The sequence below is a fragment of the Helianthus annuus genome, chromosome 2 (genome assembly GCF_002127325.2).
Source record: "Helianthus annuus cultivar XRQ/B chromosome 2, HanXRQr2.0-SUNRISE, whole genome shotgun sequence".
Lineage (NCBI taxonomy): Eukaryota > Viridiplantae > Streptophyta > Magnoliopsida > Asterales > Asteraceae > Helianthus > Helianthus annuus.
In genome coordinates, this window is record NC_035434.2 from 61,403,105 (window position 1) to 61,424,786 (window position 21,682).

Sequence of the window (21,682 nt, forward strand, 5' to 3'; positions counted from 1 at the left end):
GGTTGAGCTTTGGGCATTCCTTTTTAAAGTGTCCGACTTCTTCGCAGTTGAAACATCCCGGTCCTAGCATGTTACCATTACCACCTTGAGCATTGTTTGCTCCCCGATTCCCAGTTTGGTTCCCAACATTTCACAGGTTACCATTTCCACCATTGCGGTTCCCATTTCCGTTCCCACCGCGATTGTTGTTACCAAAACCTCTATGACCATTGTTTCCACGACCAGTGCTTGTGCCAGCCCAGCAAGTATTCTTCGAATGGCCCTCCTTACCACAAGACTTGCATCTCCTCAACCTGCACTGGCCCGAGTGATGGTACAGCCATATGTCACATTTGGGCAAAACGCCCATGTAACCCTTCCCTTTGCTTTCGACACCAGTCTTGGCCCTGGCCAGTGTGTTTGATTCACCTTTCTTGCTCACGTTGTTGGTTCCTTGCTTGAAGTTGGAAAACTTCCGTTTGTTTTCTCCCGACGACTCCACATGAGTTTCCTTCTTTTTCTGATCATCATTCGAAAACTTGTTTAGCCTGATGGCTTCTTCAGTCAGTGATATGCTCAGATCGATGGCTCCAGTAATGGTTGCCGGTTTCGACGTTGTAACCATGCTCATAATCTGAGGTGCTAACCCCCAGATGAAACGTTCCACGCGCTTGAATTCGGGCGTGACCATGTACGGCACCACATGGGACAGATCATGGAACCTTTGAACATACCCAACGATTTTTGGGCCTTCCATCTTTAAGTTCCAAAATTCTGTTTCCAATTTCTGGATCTCAGCTCTGGAGCAATACTTCTTGCGCATCAGCTCGTTTAGTTCAGCCCAAGTCATGGCGTACGCTGCAGCCTCTCCTAAGGTTTGCACTTGGAGGTTCCCCCATGATAGGGCACCATCAGTAAAAAGCCCAGAGATGTATGTAACTTGTTGTCCCGGCGCACATTTGCTCATTCTTATTGTCGTTTCCGTCTTTTCAGTCCAACGGGTAAAAGCCACGGCACCTCCAGTGCCATCAAAGTTTTGCGGCTTGCAATCTAAGAAGTGCTTGAAAGTACACCCTGTACAAGCAATGTCATTTACAGGAATTATTAGCAGTCGCACAAGAATTGTCCAAATATGGTGTAATGTGTCTCCTATGACTTATCATTACCATTCGGAGGGTTGTTGTTGTTGTTGTTTTTGTTGTTGTTGTTGGAGGTACTGGTGTCATTCTGGGAGGCTGCGTACTGCGCTATAGCTGCGGCAATTATCCCTTGTAGTTTCGCCTGGGTAGTAGGCATGCGTGCTTCGCGTCGTGGGGGCATTTTCTAGAGGATGTTTCATATTGGTCAGGTCATAGTAAGTATAATAATCATACGTATATATAGTAACATCCATCATCCACATAACATCTCGTGTTATAATCATAAAACAAACAATTTTATCAAAGCATGAGATGAGAATACTGGGATTGAGCTTTCATATCATCAAGACCATAATACAATGTTTACAAGTTTTTCCAAATGTGTCATATAACCCAAAAGAGACTAAGGGTCACAATGCCCTTGTCTGAACTGTCTAGACAAATACAACTAACAAAAATCAAATATCCAGAGTCATGATGTCAAAAGGTTGTCTTAAAAAATGCTTGTATTGTCTGGCTCGATCGCTTTCTTCTCGTCAAAAGTAGTCAATACCTGCAATAAATCAAAAGTAGTTATGATGATGCCGGCGGAGGAGGTGGAAAGCGAGAGAAAAGTAACCAGCGCAAATGCACCAAGTCCTCCTCGAGAGCATAGGCGAAATGCAACAGGTAAGCAACCTGCTGGTCAAGAGGAAGGAAGCGAATATCTGAATCAAGGAGTGATGGAAAAGGAGCGTGTGGTGCTGCAAACGGAGTTTGGCAGTGGCATGGAGGATGTGGAGCTCTCCCCAACTCCTGGACATGTCGTCTCAGGGCGTCCTGCTGTAACTGCAGTGACGTGAGTGTGTCCTCTATAGAGTATTCGACGTGAAATGGGTGATAAAGGTCGGATAATGGTATAACATGGGGTGATGACCATAGAAATGGCTCGCCCATCGGAGCCGAAACTGGATAAGTAGTGTGTGGGGTAGGTGTGAACGGTAAAGTAGTATGGGGAACTTGAGACGTGACAGGTACAGAAGACGACATGGGTGGAACAAAACCAGGATAAGGAATCTGCGGTAAAAACTGGCTATATCCTGACATAAGCGGTGTGTGGCCAAAAGGCTGCCTCGACGATCCCTCCCCCGGTCGTGGCGGAGGAATGTCCTGGAGAAAGGTAATCGGAAGGTCGGTACGCTGGATATCTGTGGTGTGTGGGGGAAACAACGGAATGTCGAATGGTGCAGTAACAGGTACGGTATGGGGAGTGACTGGGATCACATACGGAGGGTAGTCATCCTCCTCGATCCACCCATTGTGGGTGTTAGCGTATCTCGGGTCAATATGGGTAGCAAACGGTGCAAGGTCATCAAAAATCGGCATGGGGTCAGGTATAGGTGCTACATCTGGGATCTCAGCAACTGGTGGTGCAACGATGGGTGCATCAGTGACAGGTGGTGCAATAACTGGTGCATCATCAGGAACAGGGTCAAGAGCAAGAACGGGCTCTGGAACGACAGGAGCAGGCTGATGATCAGCAGGCATAACAGGAACCTGATCATCCGGGAGAACAGGAGCCTCAGCAGGCTGCTCCTCGGGGACTAACCGTCCTCCATCTCCATCTCCTCATCATCGACAATACGAGGGAAGTAACCGAATCCCAACGGTGGGATAGAGGAAGCTACCGACTCAAAAGAACCTGCGACAGACGAATCAGAATGAACCTCCATATCAGGAATCTCAACCATAGGAACAACGGGGTCAACAACTGGGATATCAGCAAGCGGAACATCGTCCTCCATTGGGGCCCCGCCATCCTGGTCTCCCTTCGGGGGACCCTCGATGAGCAGATCGATGTCGCCATCAGGTAACGCGTCGAGAGGCTACTCCTCAAAGGGAACTGCAGCAAATGGGAGAGGGGCAGGGATCGGAACAAGGGGTAGATCCTCTCCCGGTGGGCCATCAGCTAAGGGTACGTCGTCTCCGAAGATCGGTAGTGCAAAAGGCTGAAAATCATCTTCATCGGAGCTCGTGATGTCTGAGGTATAAACTTCCGGGTCCGTGGCTATCTCGTCATCAGAGGTAATGGCCATCGGGTCGCTCGTGTTAGACACTCCACTATCAGAAGATGCCATGGTGTCTGTAACACAACCACAACATATGCACATAAATCAGGTAAGAATGTAAACAAATAGCAATGTAATCATGTATGCATCCTAGTCTTCCCAGACTACCCCTCCCAATCTCTAAGACTGAACTCCCTAGGCTCTCAGACTACATCCCTGGTCTCTAAGACCGAACCTTTCCCGGTCTCTAAGACTCAAATTTTCCCCAGCCTCTAAGGCTGAACTCCCTTAGTCTCTAAGACTGAATTATAGCCTTTGAAATGTGTATTTGTGCCTTTTTGTTTGTAAAAATATTTGTGCTCCGGATCTGGACTTTTAGTGTATGCAAATGTAAAAATGTTTGAAAACATTTTCGTGAGAGCCCTAGTGATCATAGTCCAGACTCGAGGAAGAATCCTAGTTCGCTATGATCGAGGCTCTGATACCAAGCTGTCACACCCTGGCTTTTGCGGAAGCGTGGGTTTATTTGGTGTGACTTCTTAATACCATAGCAACAATCACAACAATGCTATATGATAAAAAATACGTGATGTTCATCCATTAAAATAGTTTAGAAAATGCATAACATATTGTCTTTAAAAACATCAACCACAAAATACACTACAAACCATGACTTGTTTAAAATGAGTTCACAAGACTCAACGAAAGACTACCAACAAAACGAGGATAAGAGACATGCAACTCGTCCAGGAAGGAGTTACATTTCCCAAACCCTACAACTCTGGATGATATCCTTATTTAGTACGTAGCTTGACTAACATGCAACACTTGCCAGATCCAATTAATTCCCTGAAATACATGTAGTTTGAAAAGTCAACAAAAAGTTGAGCGAGTTCATGTGTATGTGAGTCTGTATAAACCTTGAAGTGCGTCTGTATGTATGAAAAACCCTGGTATGTAGCAATTTAAGGAAAAATAAAAGAGATCGCCAATGGGTTGCAAAGCCATTGGTATGTGTGAAATGGTGCAGGAAGTACTCAAACCTAGCAAATTTGTACCGGGCCTCCGGTTGTAAGACACAGTCACCACTATGGGCCTCCCTGGCCTCATGGGTGTGGGCTCGCTACACCCAAATAGATCTATCACTCATGTCCCTCGGTCCAACGACAAGGATTAATGGCCTTAAGTGTTGTGCCCACCTTTCACATGATCTAAGCGTCTAAACCCTCCTTAAGCTAACCATACCATTTATAAAAGCGTCTGTAAATTATAACATGTATCTCACCCCCGAAGTATAAAATTGAAAACAGTTAAAAAGAAAAGGGGGACATGAACTCACAGTAGTGTGCCTTGAATCGAATCTCAAACTATGTCCGCTACACGATAACCTACAACGTACTAATGTCTATTAGACGAACGGGCCGTGCCTTGTCTTAGATTTTAGTGTTTTGAGTCACGTTTCTTATATTGTTCCGCGTGATAATTATTTGTCAAAATAGTTAATATTTTAACTTAATCATATGTCATGTTGGGATATTTGTTCGTTCAATATTCTAGTAACTCTTGTCTAGAAAATATTTACTAAGTGTTGGATTTTCGGAAAATTTCGCCATGGTCTCCTTTGTAAATGGAGGTGTCCATGCATAATAGCATATCTTTCTTTTACATATATCCCGTAGATCGTTCTCAAATAACCAACCCGACATTTAGACATGCAAAGCAATACTTATGTTGTTTCAGCTTTATTAATCAAAACTGGACTGTTTTTGAGTATTTTTATAAAATAGTTGACCTTTTCCAAAAATTCCCAAATTTTTACAGAATGTCTCACACGATCCCAATTTTATTATGTAAAAATATCGGGGTCCAGTTCATCACCAGTATTTTATAGAAATTCATTTACCCGACTGCAATCAGATTTGTTACTTTCTGATTGCAGTCTACGGAATAATTCGCTAAAAATTAATCGTATGTCCGATTGACGAGATTCTAGTTGGAGGATCACGGAGACAACAGTGACCACCTACAGTAAAAATTCCGTGTGCTGATTCCACTCAGGTTTCAAGTTATGACTCCGAATACAACACACTTTTTCTGCAGTAAAAATACAACTTGAGCTGCTGTCTAAAAACGGTCCTTTAAAAATAGTAAACAAACTCGAAAAATTACGATTCTAGTTCTACTTGACCGGTTGTTCAAAAATACATAATTTAGGCATCAGAAAATCAGTTTTTCGATTTATAAAGGTCCAGTTACGGCCTGTTGAAGTCGGCTGAAAATGTAAATCAGCATGTTTATTTATAGTTTAATCCATTCAATGTTCTTGTAAATAGCATTATACTACAACTTTTAACTTCAAAACAAGATGATCAAAGGTTTAGCAAGGACTTACTACTAGCTTAAAGCTAGGGATGAATCTCTAGTGAGAAAAATGTTGAGAAAAGATGATGAAAAAGCTAGAACAAGCTCCTTTGAATGCTCTTCAAGAGGCAACCTTCATGGATCCTTCAAAGCTTTGAATGGAACTTGAATATGAAGAAGATGGTAATGTTAAAATGGTGGTGATGGTGGCTGCTATGGGGGAGCCGAAAATGAGAGAGAGAGAGGAGTGAGGTGAGAGAGTGAATGAAGGTGGTGATGATATAGAGTGCATTGGAACTCATAAGCCACTCTAACTAACCTAGAGAAATGATTATCTAGATTTTTGGCCAACCAAAATTAAAGGGAATAAAAACAAAATCCAAACAAAATATATGGTAATGATGAGGGCTGAAATTTGTTTAGGGGGGGGGTAAATTGTAAAATTTGATAATTAGTGGGTAAATAATTAGGAGGTTAAGGGTATTTTCTAGAATAGTGAGTGTATGTCATGTTTCTATGGTGTGTGGGGATTTTTATGACCATAATTATTTAAGAATAATGAAGTAATGTTTCTGCCAAAATTTTGGTGTCCCGGGTAGTGTCCGGTTGTTCAGTTAAGTATCGTTCCGTTAAAGCGTTAAATTGTACCGCATTGTGTCTTTTATGCATCTTTTTGTAACGAATTTAATTTCCAACACTTAGGAAAGCGTTCAGGACCATTTAGTCAATTCTCTGTATAATACGAGTGTGTTAAAAGCTGAATTGTTACTGAAAATGCAGAATTCTGCACTCAAAATGGGTTTTAGGCACTTTCCGGCACTCAAACTATCACCTAGTGACACAGTCTGATGGTCCTCACTTCCCTACACTCCATACTCGTGTAGTACTTTGTCCCTGGCCCATACTGGCCTCAATGTAGTGTCTGTCTATGTGCTGGCATTGTCAGCACGCGTCTGAGTTATCCGCTCACTGTGCTAACTGTGCTTTGTGCATCAGGTTTGTTATTAAGAGTCTGTATGAATAAATGGAGTGACTGTATGTAAAGGGATGCACATGTGTGTATGTAACATAAATCAGTGAGCAGTTTAAGGTGTCAGTTGTAATCAAGCACAGTCATTAAGCACATAATTAAAGTTAATTAATTTGTACAGTACCTGTAATTGTGAGGGTTGTCACATTGGTTATCTTAAAACCGACCCGTATAATCTGAGATATGAAATTATGTTGAAATCCTCATTTGTTGACGCACTCACCACCAGTGGAAGATGATGTGTGGTTGAATACCGATGTTCTAATATGTTTAAGTTTATGTTTTTACATAGCTTTTAGTTTCGAATAGCCTACTTTTGATTGGAATTGTGTTTTACAGGTCTAATGGAGTTTAAGGAGCTATTTGGAAGCTATTCAGAGCGCAGGGAGCGAACGGGATCATCCGAAAACACGAGGAATGAGAAAACAGGAAAATATACCCTACAGGGGGTGTCGGCGACATCCCATGGCCGTCGGCAACGCCATGGGGGCGTCGGCGACTCCCTCTAGAAATTGCGTTTTTCTGAATTTCCTTTGTTTTGCGTTTTTGGACGAATTAAAACCCGATTTTTAGGTCTTTTGATGGGGGTTACGAGTTTTTGAACATCTTTGACCATTCTTGGAGCCACAATCATCCTTTACACTTCTCCTTATCGTTTCCAATCATCCACCATCATCCGATTCGATCCATAACCCTAACCCACTATTACCATCATCATCATCATCATCATCTCATCATCAATCAGCAAACCTTTTCACCATCACCACTCACCAAACCCTAATTCCACCATTCTCCAAGATTGAAGATCATTGATGTGTGTAAAATGCAACATATAAATTACATCAAATGAGGTATAAAACTAACCCTTTTTAGTACTAATGTTGGAAAAAGTGTGCTTTTGTCTTCCTTTTGTATTTTCAGGATTAAATGAGCGTAAATGAACAAAAGAAGCAAAAAAGTAGCTAAATCTAACATAAATACAAGAAAAGGAATAAATGTGGCATGCCCGACCCCTCGACAACATCTTCCCAAGCAAAAACAAGAGATCAGAAGGCTGAACACGCCCCGTGCCCAGTGGACACGGGGGCGTGCTCAAGTGTCTGCAGAAAAGACAAAGTTGTAGAAGCTTCTATTTCCCAACACGGGGGCGTGCCCAGCTCAACACGGCCGTGGTCAACACTAAGATTCACAGAATCCAAGCAAATCTTGATAGTACAGATACGCTTCTGCACACGGGGTCGTGCCCAGTAGACATGGGGGCATGTGGAGCTAATACAGACAAATTGCAACTAATGAAGAAAGAGAAAGTGGATGGACACGGGGCTTCTGTGCAGGCTATAAATATAGGCGCTTAGTTCACTTCAAAGGCATCCCTTGGCAAACCACCTCTCTCCCACTTCACCCACACTCCACCACCATTACAACACCCACATCCACCACCATCATCCATCATAGAGTATGTGTAGTAGTCTCGGGATCCAAGATTGATAGTAAGAGTTCTTAACAATCAAAGGCCATGTTTGCCTAAGTCTCTTACATCACTTGGTGAAGACAAGGATTTAGTGTAATACTTTTGTTTTTTAATCTTTTTTTTTCGCACTTTTTATTTGGTTTTGTATTAATGACTTTAATAACTAGTTTCTTATGTTGAAGGTGAAACTTCCTTATCATTTGTCCGTGGTGTCTTGGCGTTATTTTACTGTCTATATAAAATAAAAGATTTACACCATTCATATCTCTACAGTCTATATAGAGATATGTTAGCTACCTGGTCGGGGGTTAAGGGAATGGTTTGGTAAGGTTCTTGCCTTGTTCAGTGTATAGATCCTGTAAGGACCTGGGTCAAGCTTACTAGGACCTCCTTAAATACCCACTGGTATTGGATGGTGGAGGTGCGATTGGCTTGATCCCCTCATATGTAAACTACAATTAATACATTAACCCGACTACTTGGGATTGTATCCCTGCTGACTCAAACCACTTAGCCGAGGGTAACGTCACCTTCAAAAGAGGGGCCTACCACATTACGCATTAATAACTTAATTAATTATCTTTCAATAATCCAACCGTTTAGGATTGTATCCTTGCTGACTCAAACTACTGGGTTGAGGGTAACATCACCTTCAAAAGATGGGCCTACTACTATAACTAAGATAATCTCTTAAAAAGTGCAAAAATGCAGAAAACATCAAAGGTTACACTAAAGGCGAGTCGGATCCAAGTGATTCCTCTTGTCTATCTGTTTTTATTTTATTTTTATTTTTAGCATTTTTAGTTTTTATTTTCATGTTTAAAACCTTTTTCCAAAATTTTGATTTGATTAGACGTTGAGGATAAACTGGTACTAAAAGCTCTTGTGTCCTTGGACGACCTCGGTATCTTACCAACGCTATACTACGCTTATGATGGGTGCACTTGCCCATATGTGTGTTTAGTGTTAGTAAAATATCGATTTATAAATTTAAAACTTGACTAAAGTGTTAAAAAGGGCTAAAAATATATAAAAACATATAACACACTGCACACATCAAGTTTTTGGCACCGTTGCCGGGGACACAATGATTTTAAGAAAGCTTAAAATCGACGGCCTAATCAGTTTTTCAATTTTTTTTAAAACGCGCGCACATTTTCTGCATCTTGGCGTCGTTACTGGGGAGTTCGTGCGCTTTGTGTTTGGATATAATTGATTTTTGTGAGGATTCGTGATCCAGGCCAAACTTAGGATACATGATCCACAATTGCTAAAATTCTATCCCTAACAAATATATATTAAGAAACACTTAGAATATGGGGGCTCAATACGTATAAATTTTCAGTAAAATTTACACTTCGAAGAAAAAACAGGAAGAGTCGGACTCCGGCGCCCTAACTAAAATCCTCCCCTCAACAAACAGAATGTATTTAACCCGTGTAAAACACTTAGAGCATTCACATTGGAACCTCTATATTAGTAAATTCTATATAATGTAGAGGAAGAAATAGAGAAAACAATTAAAAACCACCACATTGGAATCTCTATAATAGAGAAAGTTTTATAGATATTAAATTTGGAGGAGATACTGTTCAGCTCTATAATTTTTAAATATTTTTTGAAAGTGGTTGTGAGTGGAGATGAGAAAATGTAATGATAAAAGTATAAAAAATATTATTTAATTGAAAAAGAGAGAGAAAATGTGGTGTTTTTAGTGTAATTATATAGATGAAGTAACGTTGTGTTCCCGAGTTTAATAAAGAAAAGAAAAAGAAAGAGAAAATGAGTTAAGGAGAGAAAAGAAAATGAATGGAAAGAAAATATTTAATTACATATTGTGTTCCCGAGTTCGAGAGAAATGAAAAGAAAACTAAAGATTTTAAGTGTTAAAAATGTTTTCCTTCCAAATCTTTCAAATTTGGAAGGATTTAAAATGAAGGAAAATTACTTAAGTTTTCTTTCCATTTCTTTTCATTCCTTCCTTAAAAAAAACGCTGGAACACATTTTTTTTAAATCCATCCAAATCCTTTCTTTTCCTTCCTTAAATGAAACTCGAGAACACAGCGTAAGAGATTTGATTGTGAATGCTCTAAAAATTATATAGATGAAGATAAGGGCTCCAATTTGAATGCTAAGAAATGAATGCTCTAAGGGGGCGTTTGGTTCACGGAATGATTTGGAATTGTAATTGGAATTTGTATAGGAATTATAATTTAAAGGAATTGGATTTGGAATTTAAACATTACAATTGGAATCGGAAATTGTTAGAATTGGAATCTCAATTTCATTTTTGTTGTGTTTTGTTGTTAAATGAATTGGAATCCATCACCCCGGCACCCATAATCACCAGTTCACGTCGAAACGGTTCGGGTCGAAACGGTTAGGGCAGAAACGTTACGGGCCGAAACGGTTCAGGTCGAAACGGTACGGGTCGAAACTGTTCGCGTCGAAACGGTTCGGATCGAAACGGTATGGGTTGAAAGAGGTGCGGGTCGAAACGGTCAAAGATTCCAATGAATTTACTTTAATTCCTTCACATATAGGAAGAATTTTGAATTCATTTATAGTTAAAGAATGTGAAGGAATTCTTGTCCAATTTCAATGTCAACCAAACACATGAAGATTGAAATTAGGATTCTAATTTTATCAAATTCTGTAAACCAAACATGTTAAGAGATGAAATTCAAATTTCAATTCCCTTAGGGGGTGTTTGGGTTAGCTTATTTTGGAGCAACTTATCACTTATTGACTTATAAAAGTTAATAAGTTGTTTTTTGAGTGTTTGGATTAGCTTATTTTAGAGGGATTTGTGTGTTTGAGAAGTCATTTTGAGAACCACTTATGACTTATATAAGTTAACTAGTATGGTGCCCGCGCGATGCGTCAGGGACGATAAATAACCGATGGTTCGCTTTAGCGGTAACCGATTAACCAAAAATTATGAGTTGGTTTTTCTTATGACGTTTGTCATAATCAAATTAACCGAACGAAACTTCCCCAGGTTGAAAGACTTAAAAAGATTTACCCTAGACTACCATAATCTTTCATGAAAAACTACGTACTAATTATTAGTTTTCAGCTAGCATTATGTATTTTAATAGAACAGCGTATTTCACTTTAAATGTAGACTTCTGCAAATAATGTCAAGACCCGATACACGACAATGAGAATTAATGGAGTCAGAATCCCATTGCAATTTAAAACAAGATAAAAACTACCTCTACAACTTTAAATCTTACGACAACAATAATAAACTGGCACTTACTCTCACAAATGAAGTTCATCATCTCACATTATAAACGAAGTTCACCAAACTTCCCCTAGACTAATTTTATGCTTCTTGTGTACAAGTGTTTGCAAGATTGGGGTTTTTTTTTTTTTTTTTTGCTTCAGAACCCATAAAGGTTTTAAATTTAACAGTGGTTGTGATCAAGATGACATTTTCTATCGCTGTGAGTGACAACTTAAACTGTTTTCTGATTCTTGTTACATACATACATATGCATCACATTTCATACTGTCACTCCATTTATTACACACAAACCTTAGTGACACACTTGATGCAACAAAGCACAGTTAGTACACTGAACGGATAATTCAGAAACATGCTAACATTGCCAGCACATGGACAGACAATGTTTTTGAGGCCAGTATGAGCCAGGGACAGGGTACTACACTAGTATGATGTGTAGGGAAGTGAGGACCATAAAACTGCGTCACTAGGTAATAGTTAAAGTGCCGGGAAGTGCCTAAAACACACTTTAAGTGCAGAATTCTGCATTTATTAATAAAATTCAGCATTGTAACATGCTAGTAGGATGCAAAAATATGGCAGAATGGTCCTATATGCTTTTCTAAGTGCCGGGAATTAAAAGTGTTATAAAAATATATATAAAAGACACTTTACGGAGTAATTAAACACTTTAACGAAACGGGGTATCCAACCGAACAACCGGACATTACCCGGGACACCAAATTTTTGTCAAACACATTGTTTAATTATTTCTTGGCTAGCTATGATCCCCGAACACCCTAACACCCACTAAATATCAAGTAACTAACATGTATAAGTATACACTTGGATTCTAACTTATGATTACCAATTAGTTACAAAATTTACATCCACCCCCCCTTACCCGAATTCGGTCCCAAAGGACCCACAAAATCCCCAACAACATATCCTCACCATACTCTCTAGATTTTATTCCATTATTTTATGAGATTGTTGCTTGTTGTGATTGCTAAAATATTAGAACATCTTTATAAGTATGGCCTCATGATCCAACATCATTTCAAAATCTTCACACCACTCTTTCACTCACCTCACTCTCTCCCTCTCGGCCACACCTTGACCGCCACCACCTCCACCATATCACCACCACAATCCTCCATTTTAAAGCTTCATCTAAGTGCTAGAAGGTGAATCAAAGGTGCTTGAAGTTGTAGATCAATAAGGAGCTTCATACATTGCTTTTTCACCATCATTTTCTTCATCTTTTCACTAAAGATTCATCCCTAGCCTTTGTGCTAGTAGTAAGTTCTTGTTAAACTCTTGTTCATCTTGTTTTTATAGTTAAAAGTTGTAGTATGAGAGGTATGTTTAAAACACTAAGAACAAGAACACTAAAATGGTTAAACAAGAAACATGAACATAAAAGTTTACATAAAGAAATGTTATTAGTAGGATGTGTTATGAATATGTTGTTAATTTCTTAGTGACTCTTGGTTATGTGATGTTAATCACCATATGGAGCTTGTTAAATGATGTTTAGAAGCATGATTTAACAAGACTAAGAGATGATTATGTGATACATGAAATAATCATCTTCTAGTTAAACATGAACTTGAAAGAAATGGATTTCTTGAAAAATATGTTGATGATCATGTAGATCCAAGTTTTACAAAAGGTTTTTCTAAATAAACCAAGTTAAAAATCGTTTTTTTTTTTAAAGATTATGACTTTTACATACACTTACACATTTTTGGACATGAAATAAGTGTAAAAACCTTTTATTTACAAGAAGAGTTCAAAAGCTTTATTTTTGTAAAAATTGTTTACAAGTTGTAAACACTAAACTTGTGTAAGAAAATGATTTTTAAAGGAATAATTACGCTTTGGGAAGTAACTAAGTCCACTAAACGCATTACCAAGTTACTACGCGTTTTTGTGATATATCAAGTTCATGATTAATATGAAACGCATATGGTTTTTGCTCTGGGTAAAGTAAAATTGTTTAAGGATTGATTGTTGATTGATTTTGAAAAGAAAATGATATGCTTAATAGCATGGACACCTCCGTTTTTAGGGGAAACTCTGGCGAAATTTTCTAAAAATCCCAAGACTTAGAAAATTATTTTCTAACAAGTGTTTACAAATGCGTTTAACTTTGTTTTTCGGAAGTAAACTTCGCCATAAGTTTTGTTACAATATTTCAAAGTGTCGGAGGTGGGTTTTCGCAAATAAAAGCGGATAAATATATATTTAGAGTATATATTTTATACTAAAACGCTTGTGTGAATATGTGTTCGATTTGCGAATTAGTTATATTATTTTAGGAAAATAATATAGCTTATTAAAACCCCATCACAATTACAACTCCAAAATAATACCAAAAATCACAAGGGATGAAATATAAGTTACACATTTAACATTGTGAATTCGAACTATAAAACATAACTTATGAAATATTCCGGAAGACACCGTTACAATATATTTTCGGTAAGTACTATTTTGGAAACGAAAGAAGTGAAAATATGATTTTTGTACATATTACCAAGTATATCATATTTTCGACAAAGAGAAAATATATTATTTTTGGGGAAGTTAAAATATATTTTCTTAGCATATTAGAAGACATATGATTTTGGGAAGATATATATATTTTCTGGACGATACAGTATTTTTGGGACAAAATAAGTTATTATATATTTTCTAAAGTGGGACTTGAAAATATAAGTGTTTTGGAAAAATATATTGGGAATATATTGACGTATTTTTTTTTATTTGGAATAACACACCGGAATACAATGCCAATACATGGCAAGATATACCAATGCAAGAATACGAATATACATGTATAAATACCCCCATCCTTGGGAAGGAGATACGCATATAAATACATGAGAAGTATTACTACAAAAACATTGTTTAACAAATTATTCCAAAAGTCCAAGTTAAAATATTCATTATTTTAACAACTAATTATACAATTTGGAACAATATCGGGAACACGAGAAACGTAACTCAAAAACCTTCATACTAAGCAAAGGCACTGCCCGTTCATCTAATAGACGTTAGTACACTGTAGGTAGTCGTGTTTGCGGAGGAGACTTTGGTTACACATACTGAAGACGCAATACTGTGAGTTCATGTCCCCCTTTTCTCTTAACTGTTTTCAGTTTTATACTTCGGGGGTGAGATACATGTTACAACTATACAGACATTTTATACATGGTATGGTTAGCTTAAGGAGGGCATACTACTTAGATCATGTGAGTGGGTAGGCGGAAACTTAAGGCCATTAATCCTCGTCGTAGGACCGAGGGACATGAGTGATAGATCTATTTGGGTGTAGCGAGCCCCACTTCTGAGTCCGCTGAATGGACCATGTGGTGACTATGTCTTACAGCCGGAAGCCCGATGCGAAATCTGCTAGGTTTGAGTCTTCCTGCATAACTTTACACATATCAATGGCCTTGCAAACCATTGGTGATCTCTTTTTCCTTAATGCTACATACCAGGGACTTACATACATATTTACAATGTTTCAAAGGTTTATACATACACACAAATGAACACATGAACTCGCTCAACTTTTGTTGATTTTTCAAAACTACATGTATTTCAGGGAACTAAACGGATCTGGCAGGTGTATGCATGTGTCTACAAGCTGCGTGTCAAATAAAGGATGTCATCCGTGGTCGTAGAGTTTAAAAGATGTATCCTATTCCTGGACGGGATACATGTTTCTAAACTCAGGATTATTTAAAGTCTTTTGTTGAGTCCATGGGAACTCATTTGAACATGTTATGGTTTGTAAGTAATTGGCGTCAATGTTTTCAGGACAATGGTACTGGGTATTTTCTAAACTTTATCAGTGGATGAAAATGTTTTGGTTTTATCATATAGCATTGTTATGATTGATTGCTACGGTATTAAGAAGTCACATCAAATAACCATGCTTCCGCAAAAGTCAGGGTGTGACAGTTTGGTATTAGAGCTTCGGTCGTAGCGAACTAGGATTCCTTCTCGAGTCTAGACTACGATCAATAGGGCTCTCACGAAAATGCTTTTACAAACATGTTTTCATTGCATACACAAAACGCCCAGATCCAGGGAGTAAACATTTTTACGAACAAAGGCACAAATACACATTCCAAAATTTATGTTTATAATTCAGCCTTAGAGGCTGAAGGAGGATCAGTCTTAGAGACTGAGGGATTCAATCTTAGAGATTGAGGGAGGTTCAGCCTTAGAGGCTGAGGGAGGATCAGTCTTAGAGACTGAGGGATTCATTCTTAGAGATTGAGGGAGGTTCAGCCTTAGAGGCTGAGGGAGGATCAGTCTTAGAGACTGAGGGATTCAATCTTAGAGATTGAGGGAGGTTCAGTCTTAGAGGCTGGGGAGGTTCAGTCTTAGAGACTGAGGGGTTCAATCTTAGAGATTGCGGAGGTTCGGTCTTAGAGGCTGGGGAAAAATTTAGTCTTGGAGACTGGGAAGTTTGGTCTTAGAGACCAGGGATTTAGTCTTGGAAACTGGGGAAGTTGGTCTTAGAGACCAGGGAGTTAGTCTGAGAGACTAGGGAGTTCAGTCTAAGAGACTGGGTAGGATAGTCTGGGGAAGACTAGGATGATTACTTGCTTACAATGTTATCACATACATGCTTAATTGCTGATTATTGATAAACGTGCATATGTGGAAACTGTTTGTATACGCTAACTGATAGTGATTACTATGGAAATACATACTATGACTACCATGTACCGATACACATGTCGCCTTGATCAAAAAGCGGGTTGTCAAACCTTGATGACCCTACGGCTGCCGCCACAAATGATGAGACTGTACTTGAGCCGGAGATATTTACGTCAAACACTGAGAGTGATCCTGATATGCCGACCCAGGGCAAGGACGACTTACAACAGTCTGCGCTACCAGATTTTGAGATAATCTATCCATGCTGAAGGCTTCTCTGACAAGAATCCTCATGTCACTCTTGTTTCAGTCCATGACCACTTCATCACTGGTCATCCCGATGGTGAACACACCATGGCTCCGATCCTCGACAACGCGCCTCCTGTAGACATTCCTTCCGAAGGTTGGTTACTCAACGAATAATTGATAATGACGTTGACATATTATTAATGGTCCTTCTGATAACACCCATGATGATGGAAAGTTAGACGAGAACGTTGCTACTAATGTCACTTCTTGAGACCCCTGTTAGCAAGCTATCCCCTGATTCTAGTATGCACTCGATTTTAGACTCCTTTGAGTCTGTAACATCTGCAGCCTTACAGACGGCCAGATTACAGCTTTCTACTGCTGACGCAGACGACGACGATATGACTACTGCACTATCACCTGTTCAAGGCACCACACTGTTACACGACCCAGAGCCTGCTCCTGAGCCAGCTCCTGTTCCTTTTAGGTCAGCTGGATGTTGCACCTACTGATCCTGCACCCTTGATTGATCATGACCCTGTTTCTTTTGGGTTTACCAGACATTACACCCTTTATATCTGACCCAGTACTTGCACCTGACAATCTCCTTAATGGTTGAGACGTTTGTTTTTGCACCCGCAACCGTTGATGTAGCTCCTTCTCTCCTATGGAGACTGACGTCCATTGCACTGGCATGCCTATCGCTTTCTCTTAGGACTTACCCGCACCCCGGAAGGGTACTCCAGGTCAGCACCCGCGTGACGATCCCTATTGCTGCTTGATGTGAGTAAAATGCAACATATAAATTACATCAAATGAGGCATAAAACTAACCCTTTTTAAGTACTAATGTTGGAAAAAGTGTACTTTTGTCTTCCTTTTGTATTTTCAGGGTTAAAAGTGCTTAAATGAACAAAAGAAGCAAAAATGCAGCCAAATCCAACATAAATACAAAGAAAAGGAAGAAACGTGGCATGCCCGACTCCTCGACAGCATCTCCCAAAGCAAAAACAAGAAGAAAGCTGAGTATGGGGCTGTGCCCAGCTGAGCATGGGGCTGTGCCCAGCTGAACACGGGGCTGTGTCCAGCGGACACGGGGCGTGTCCAGCTCAACACGGGGCCGTGCTCAGCGAGCACGGGGCAGTGTCCAGGATGGTCAGCCCTGGCACAAAAGACAAAGTGGTAGAAGCTTCTATTGCCCACCACGGGGCCGTGCCCAGCGGACACGGGGGCGTGGTCAGAGTGCTGCAGGTGCATTTATTGTAATTGTGAATTACAATTAATGAAGAGAGAGAGTGTCAGACGGGCACGGGGCCGTGTCCAGCAGACACGGGGCCATGCCCAGGCTTCTGTTCAACCTATAAATAGGAGTGCTTGGCTTCATTTCAACTCATCCCTTGGCACACCACCTCTCTCACACTTCATCCACCACCCACCACCACCATAACACCATCATCCACCACCATCATCCATTGTCCATCGTAGAGTGTGTGAGTCGTCTCGGGATCCAAGATTGATCGTAAGAGTTCTTGACAATCAAGGCCATGTTTGCCTAAGTCTCTTACATCACTTGGTGAAGACAAGTGTTTAGTATAATACTTTTTATTTTTAATCTTTTACACTTTTTATTTGGTTTTGTATTAATGACTTTAATAACTAGTTGCTTATGTTGAAGGTGATCTTTCCTTATCGTTTGTCCGTGGTGTCTTGGCATTATTTTACTGTCTATATAAAATAAAAGATTTTCACCATTCATATCTCCACGGTCTATATGGAGGTATGTTGGCTACCTGGTCGGGGGTTAAGGGAACGGTTTGGTAAAGGTCTTGCCCTTGTTCAGCGTTTAGAGGTCCTGCTTGGGACCTGGGTCAAATTTAGTAGGATCTCCTTCAATGCCCATAGGTATTGGATGGCGGGGATCCAAACTCTTTGACCCCCTCATAAGTTAACTACTATTAATACTATAACCCGGCTATTTAGGACTGTATCCCTGCTGACTCAGACTACTTAGCCGAGGGTAACGTCACCGCCGAAAGCGGGGCCTACCACAATTTGCATTAATAACTTAATTCATTATCTTTCAATAATCCGACCCTTTAGGATTGTATCCTTGCTGACTCAAACTACTGGGTTGAGGGTAACGTCGCCTTCAAAAGAGGGGCCTACTACAATAACTAAGATAATCTCTTAAACAAGTGCAAAAGTGCGAAAATAATCAAAGGTTATACTAATACACGTGTCGGATCCAAGTGATTCATCTTGTCTATCTGTTTTATTTTATTTTTATTTTTCAGCATTTAGTTAGTTTTTATTTTCTTAGCTTAAAAAAACATTTTTCTCACTTTTTGATTTGATTAGACGTTGAGGATAAACCGGTATTAAAAGCTCTTGTGTCCTTGGACGACCTCGGTATCTTACCAACACTATACTACGTCCACGATGGGTGCACTTGCCCATATGTGTGTTTAGTGTTAGTAAATATCGTGTTTTATAAATTTAAAACTTGGCTAAAAGTGTAAAAGGGGCTTAAATATACATAAAAAATATAACACACTTCACGCACATCACTGCTGCAGCATTTTCTATGACCTCACAGGCCGCACCAACTACTACTTTCACCTCTGCAACACTGGATGAGCCATTTCGATGGTTCTTATCATACGCTACGCTAATATTAGACCCTTACACTATGGAGGCTACACAATATATGAGTACACCTGTCACATCAACTATAGTCTGAAGTTATAAGTCGTAGAGTTTTGGAGCTTGAGCTGACACCACGTCCTCCACCCTGTCTATTGCCAGCATACTTTGATCCTCCACATATATCAAGGATCCTTTTGCGCTCTCACCCATTGCTATTACACCTTTCCCAAGTTCCTGATGCTCATTTCTTTACTGTCAAGCGGCAGAACCGATAATTACTTCGACGTGTACACAAGCCCGAGGAGGAAGTCCACGCATGTTAACAGTTTACTTTTCTTTCCTCCTCCACCTCAGTCACCAGTATAGTTGGTTTCTGGATTATGCGGATTGCATTACATTTGGGTAAAGACACTAATGATAAGCCGGGATTGTGGAGACTTTTAAAGACCACTTCAGACTATGTGATTTTGAGGCACTGATATACATGTTGGGCAAGGGTAGGGTGACCCTGTGTCCCTCTTGATGTGATACATTTTGAAAGACGATACAATTGTGGTCGGAGAATAATGAGGGTCCAATCATCATTAAACATGCGACGATACTTTGTGGCTAATAAACAATGAAGGCTCAGTCGCTATGTCCTCGTTAAGCGCGTTGTTGATCTATATGTGTGTGCTATAATTATAACGCCACGTGCTTACTTGCTATGCTCCCATTAAACATAATTATCAAATTGCTTGGTTATGCTATGGTTATGCTATTGCTTGACTAATTGGTATGATAACCTATTATGTATGTACATATGACCACTAAACAACTAAATGCACTCCTGAACAAATAAGACTTGACCTAACCAATCTTCTTCTTAGAAGATGTCGATACAAGGGAACATCGCTACCAACAACCCTCCGCCAACAACAGCGGCAGAACTACAAGAGCGCATCTCACAGGCCATTGCACAGCTCGAAGACCTTCGCTCCGAACACAGCGAAGGTTGCACCTACAAGCAGTTCTTAGACCACAAACCCCGAGAATTCGACGGCACCGGGGGTGCCTTAGCCTTCATGATCTGGGTTGAGAAAACGGATTCTGTCTTACGATTGAGCAAATGTGCCCCAGAACATCAGGTCACGTACATAGCTGGACTATTTGTAGATGGGGCTCTGTCATGGTGGAACCTTCAGGTTCAGACAATGGGTGAGACTACTTCGTATGCTTTGACGTGGGACGAACTGAAGGAACTAATGCACAAAAGATATTGCTCTAGGGCAGAAGTCCAGAAGTTGGAAACTGAATTGTGGAACTTGAAAATGGAAGGTCCAAAGATAGCTGAGTATGTGCAGAGATTTAATGATTTATCACAAGTTGCTATGCTCCTGGTGGGACCAGAGTTTAAGAAAATTGAACGTTTCATAGGGGGATTGGCACCTCAGATTCTAAGTTTGGTAACAACATCTAAACCTTCAACGATCACCGAGGCTATCGACACAAGCGTGGCGCTCACTGAAGAAGCAGTTAGACTAGGAAAATTCTCCACTACGGATGAGAAAAAGGAGACTCATGTAGAGTGATCTGGGGATAACAAGCGAAAGCTCGCAAGTTTCAAGATGGTTACTCGGGCGAGTAGCAAAACGAAGGCCAAAAAGGGAAAAGACTACATGGGTATCCTACCTAAGTGCGACAGTTGTCTACGCTATCATGTCGGGCGATGTAAATATGGAAAATGTGATAACTATGGCAAGAGAGGGCATCCTAAGGAAACTTGTAGGCAAGATACTGAACATAGAAATGGAGGCCAAGATAGTGGCGAGAATCACAGAGGGAACGGCGACAGTGACGATTATCCAGGCAGGACAAGTGGCAGACAGAAGCGTGCTCGAGGTTGTTTTAACTGTGGAAGCAAAAAGCATTTCAGAAGGTATTGCCCTAAAAACGATCAGGCACAAGAATGAAAGCTCAACACCGGAGCTAGGGAGACATGCCAGGAATTCAAGAATGGAGATCGGTACGTCCCATATTACTCAACGTTATGCATCTATGTTGCCAGATACTGTTGCAAATTTTAAGTTTCGCATCGCTAGAGTTTAAGAGTATACTTGGTTTAGTAGCAAGTAAGTTAGATAACTCGCACTCGAGAGAACTAGCTAATGGGAAGCTAGCGGAGGCCAACGAAGTAATTGAAAACGACAAGATAGAACCCGGAGAACGTGAGTTTACGCTTAATCTACTGCCAAATGAATTGGGAAGCTTCGACAAGGTAATTGGATGGATTGGTTGTAAAATGATCAAGAGGAGATTGATATCCGCATCCCGATGCCGAACGAAGAAGCAATCACGACTCATGAAGCGGGATACGCCTCTACGGATTACTAAATGCTGGGAGGCACGAAAGTTGTTGCGTAAAGGATGTGTTGTTTTCTTGGCTCATGTCGGGGACAAGGGAGCCGAAGAACCAAAACACGAACATATTCCTGTGATAAGGAAATATCCTGAAGTTTTCCCCGAAGACTCACCAGAATCATCTCTTCAACAATTAATCGAATTGCGCATCGATTTGATTCCGGACGCCGCGCCTGCTATTAACGCACCTTGGCAACTTACACCTTCGGAGATGCAAGAATTAACAGTATAACTTCAGAAGTTGATAAAGAAGGAAGATAACAGACCAAGATTCCCTTTTGGGTAACCCCAGCTCTGCTCGTCAATAAGGAGGACGATATCTTTCGCCCAAAAATCAACTACCAGGAGCCGAACGAGCTAACCAACAAGAGTCGGTGACTCTTGCTAAGGATTAACGAATTACTTATTTGACTAACTAAGGGAATCCAACTACTACTTCACGAC

The 21,682-nt window shown here is 40.2% G+C and overlaps 1 protein-coding gene across 1 annotated transcript; it reads right to left on the minus strand.

Annotated features, from left to right (window-relative positions):
- Positions 1-1,691: 1,691 nt before the first annotated feature.
- Positions 1,692-2,645, minus strand: LOC110893420 (leucine-rich repeat extensin-like protein 1). Its single transcript, XM_022140534.1, has one exon. It carries the CDS (start codon positions 2,643-2,645, stop codon positions 1,692-1,694), a length of 954 nt encoding a protein of 317 aa, XP_021996226.1.
- Positions 2,646-21,682: the final 19,037 nt, after the last annotated feature.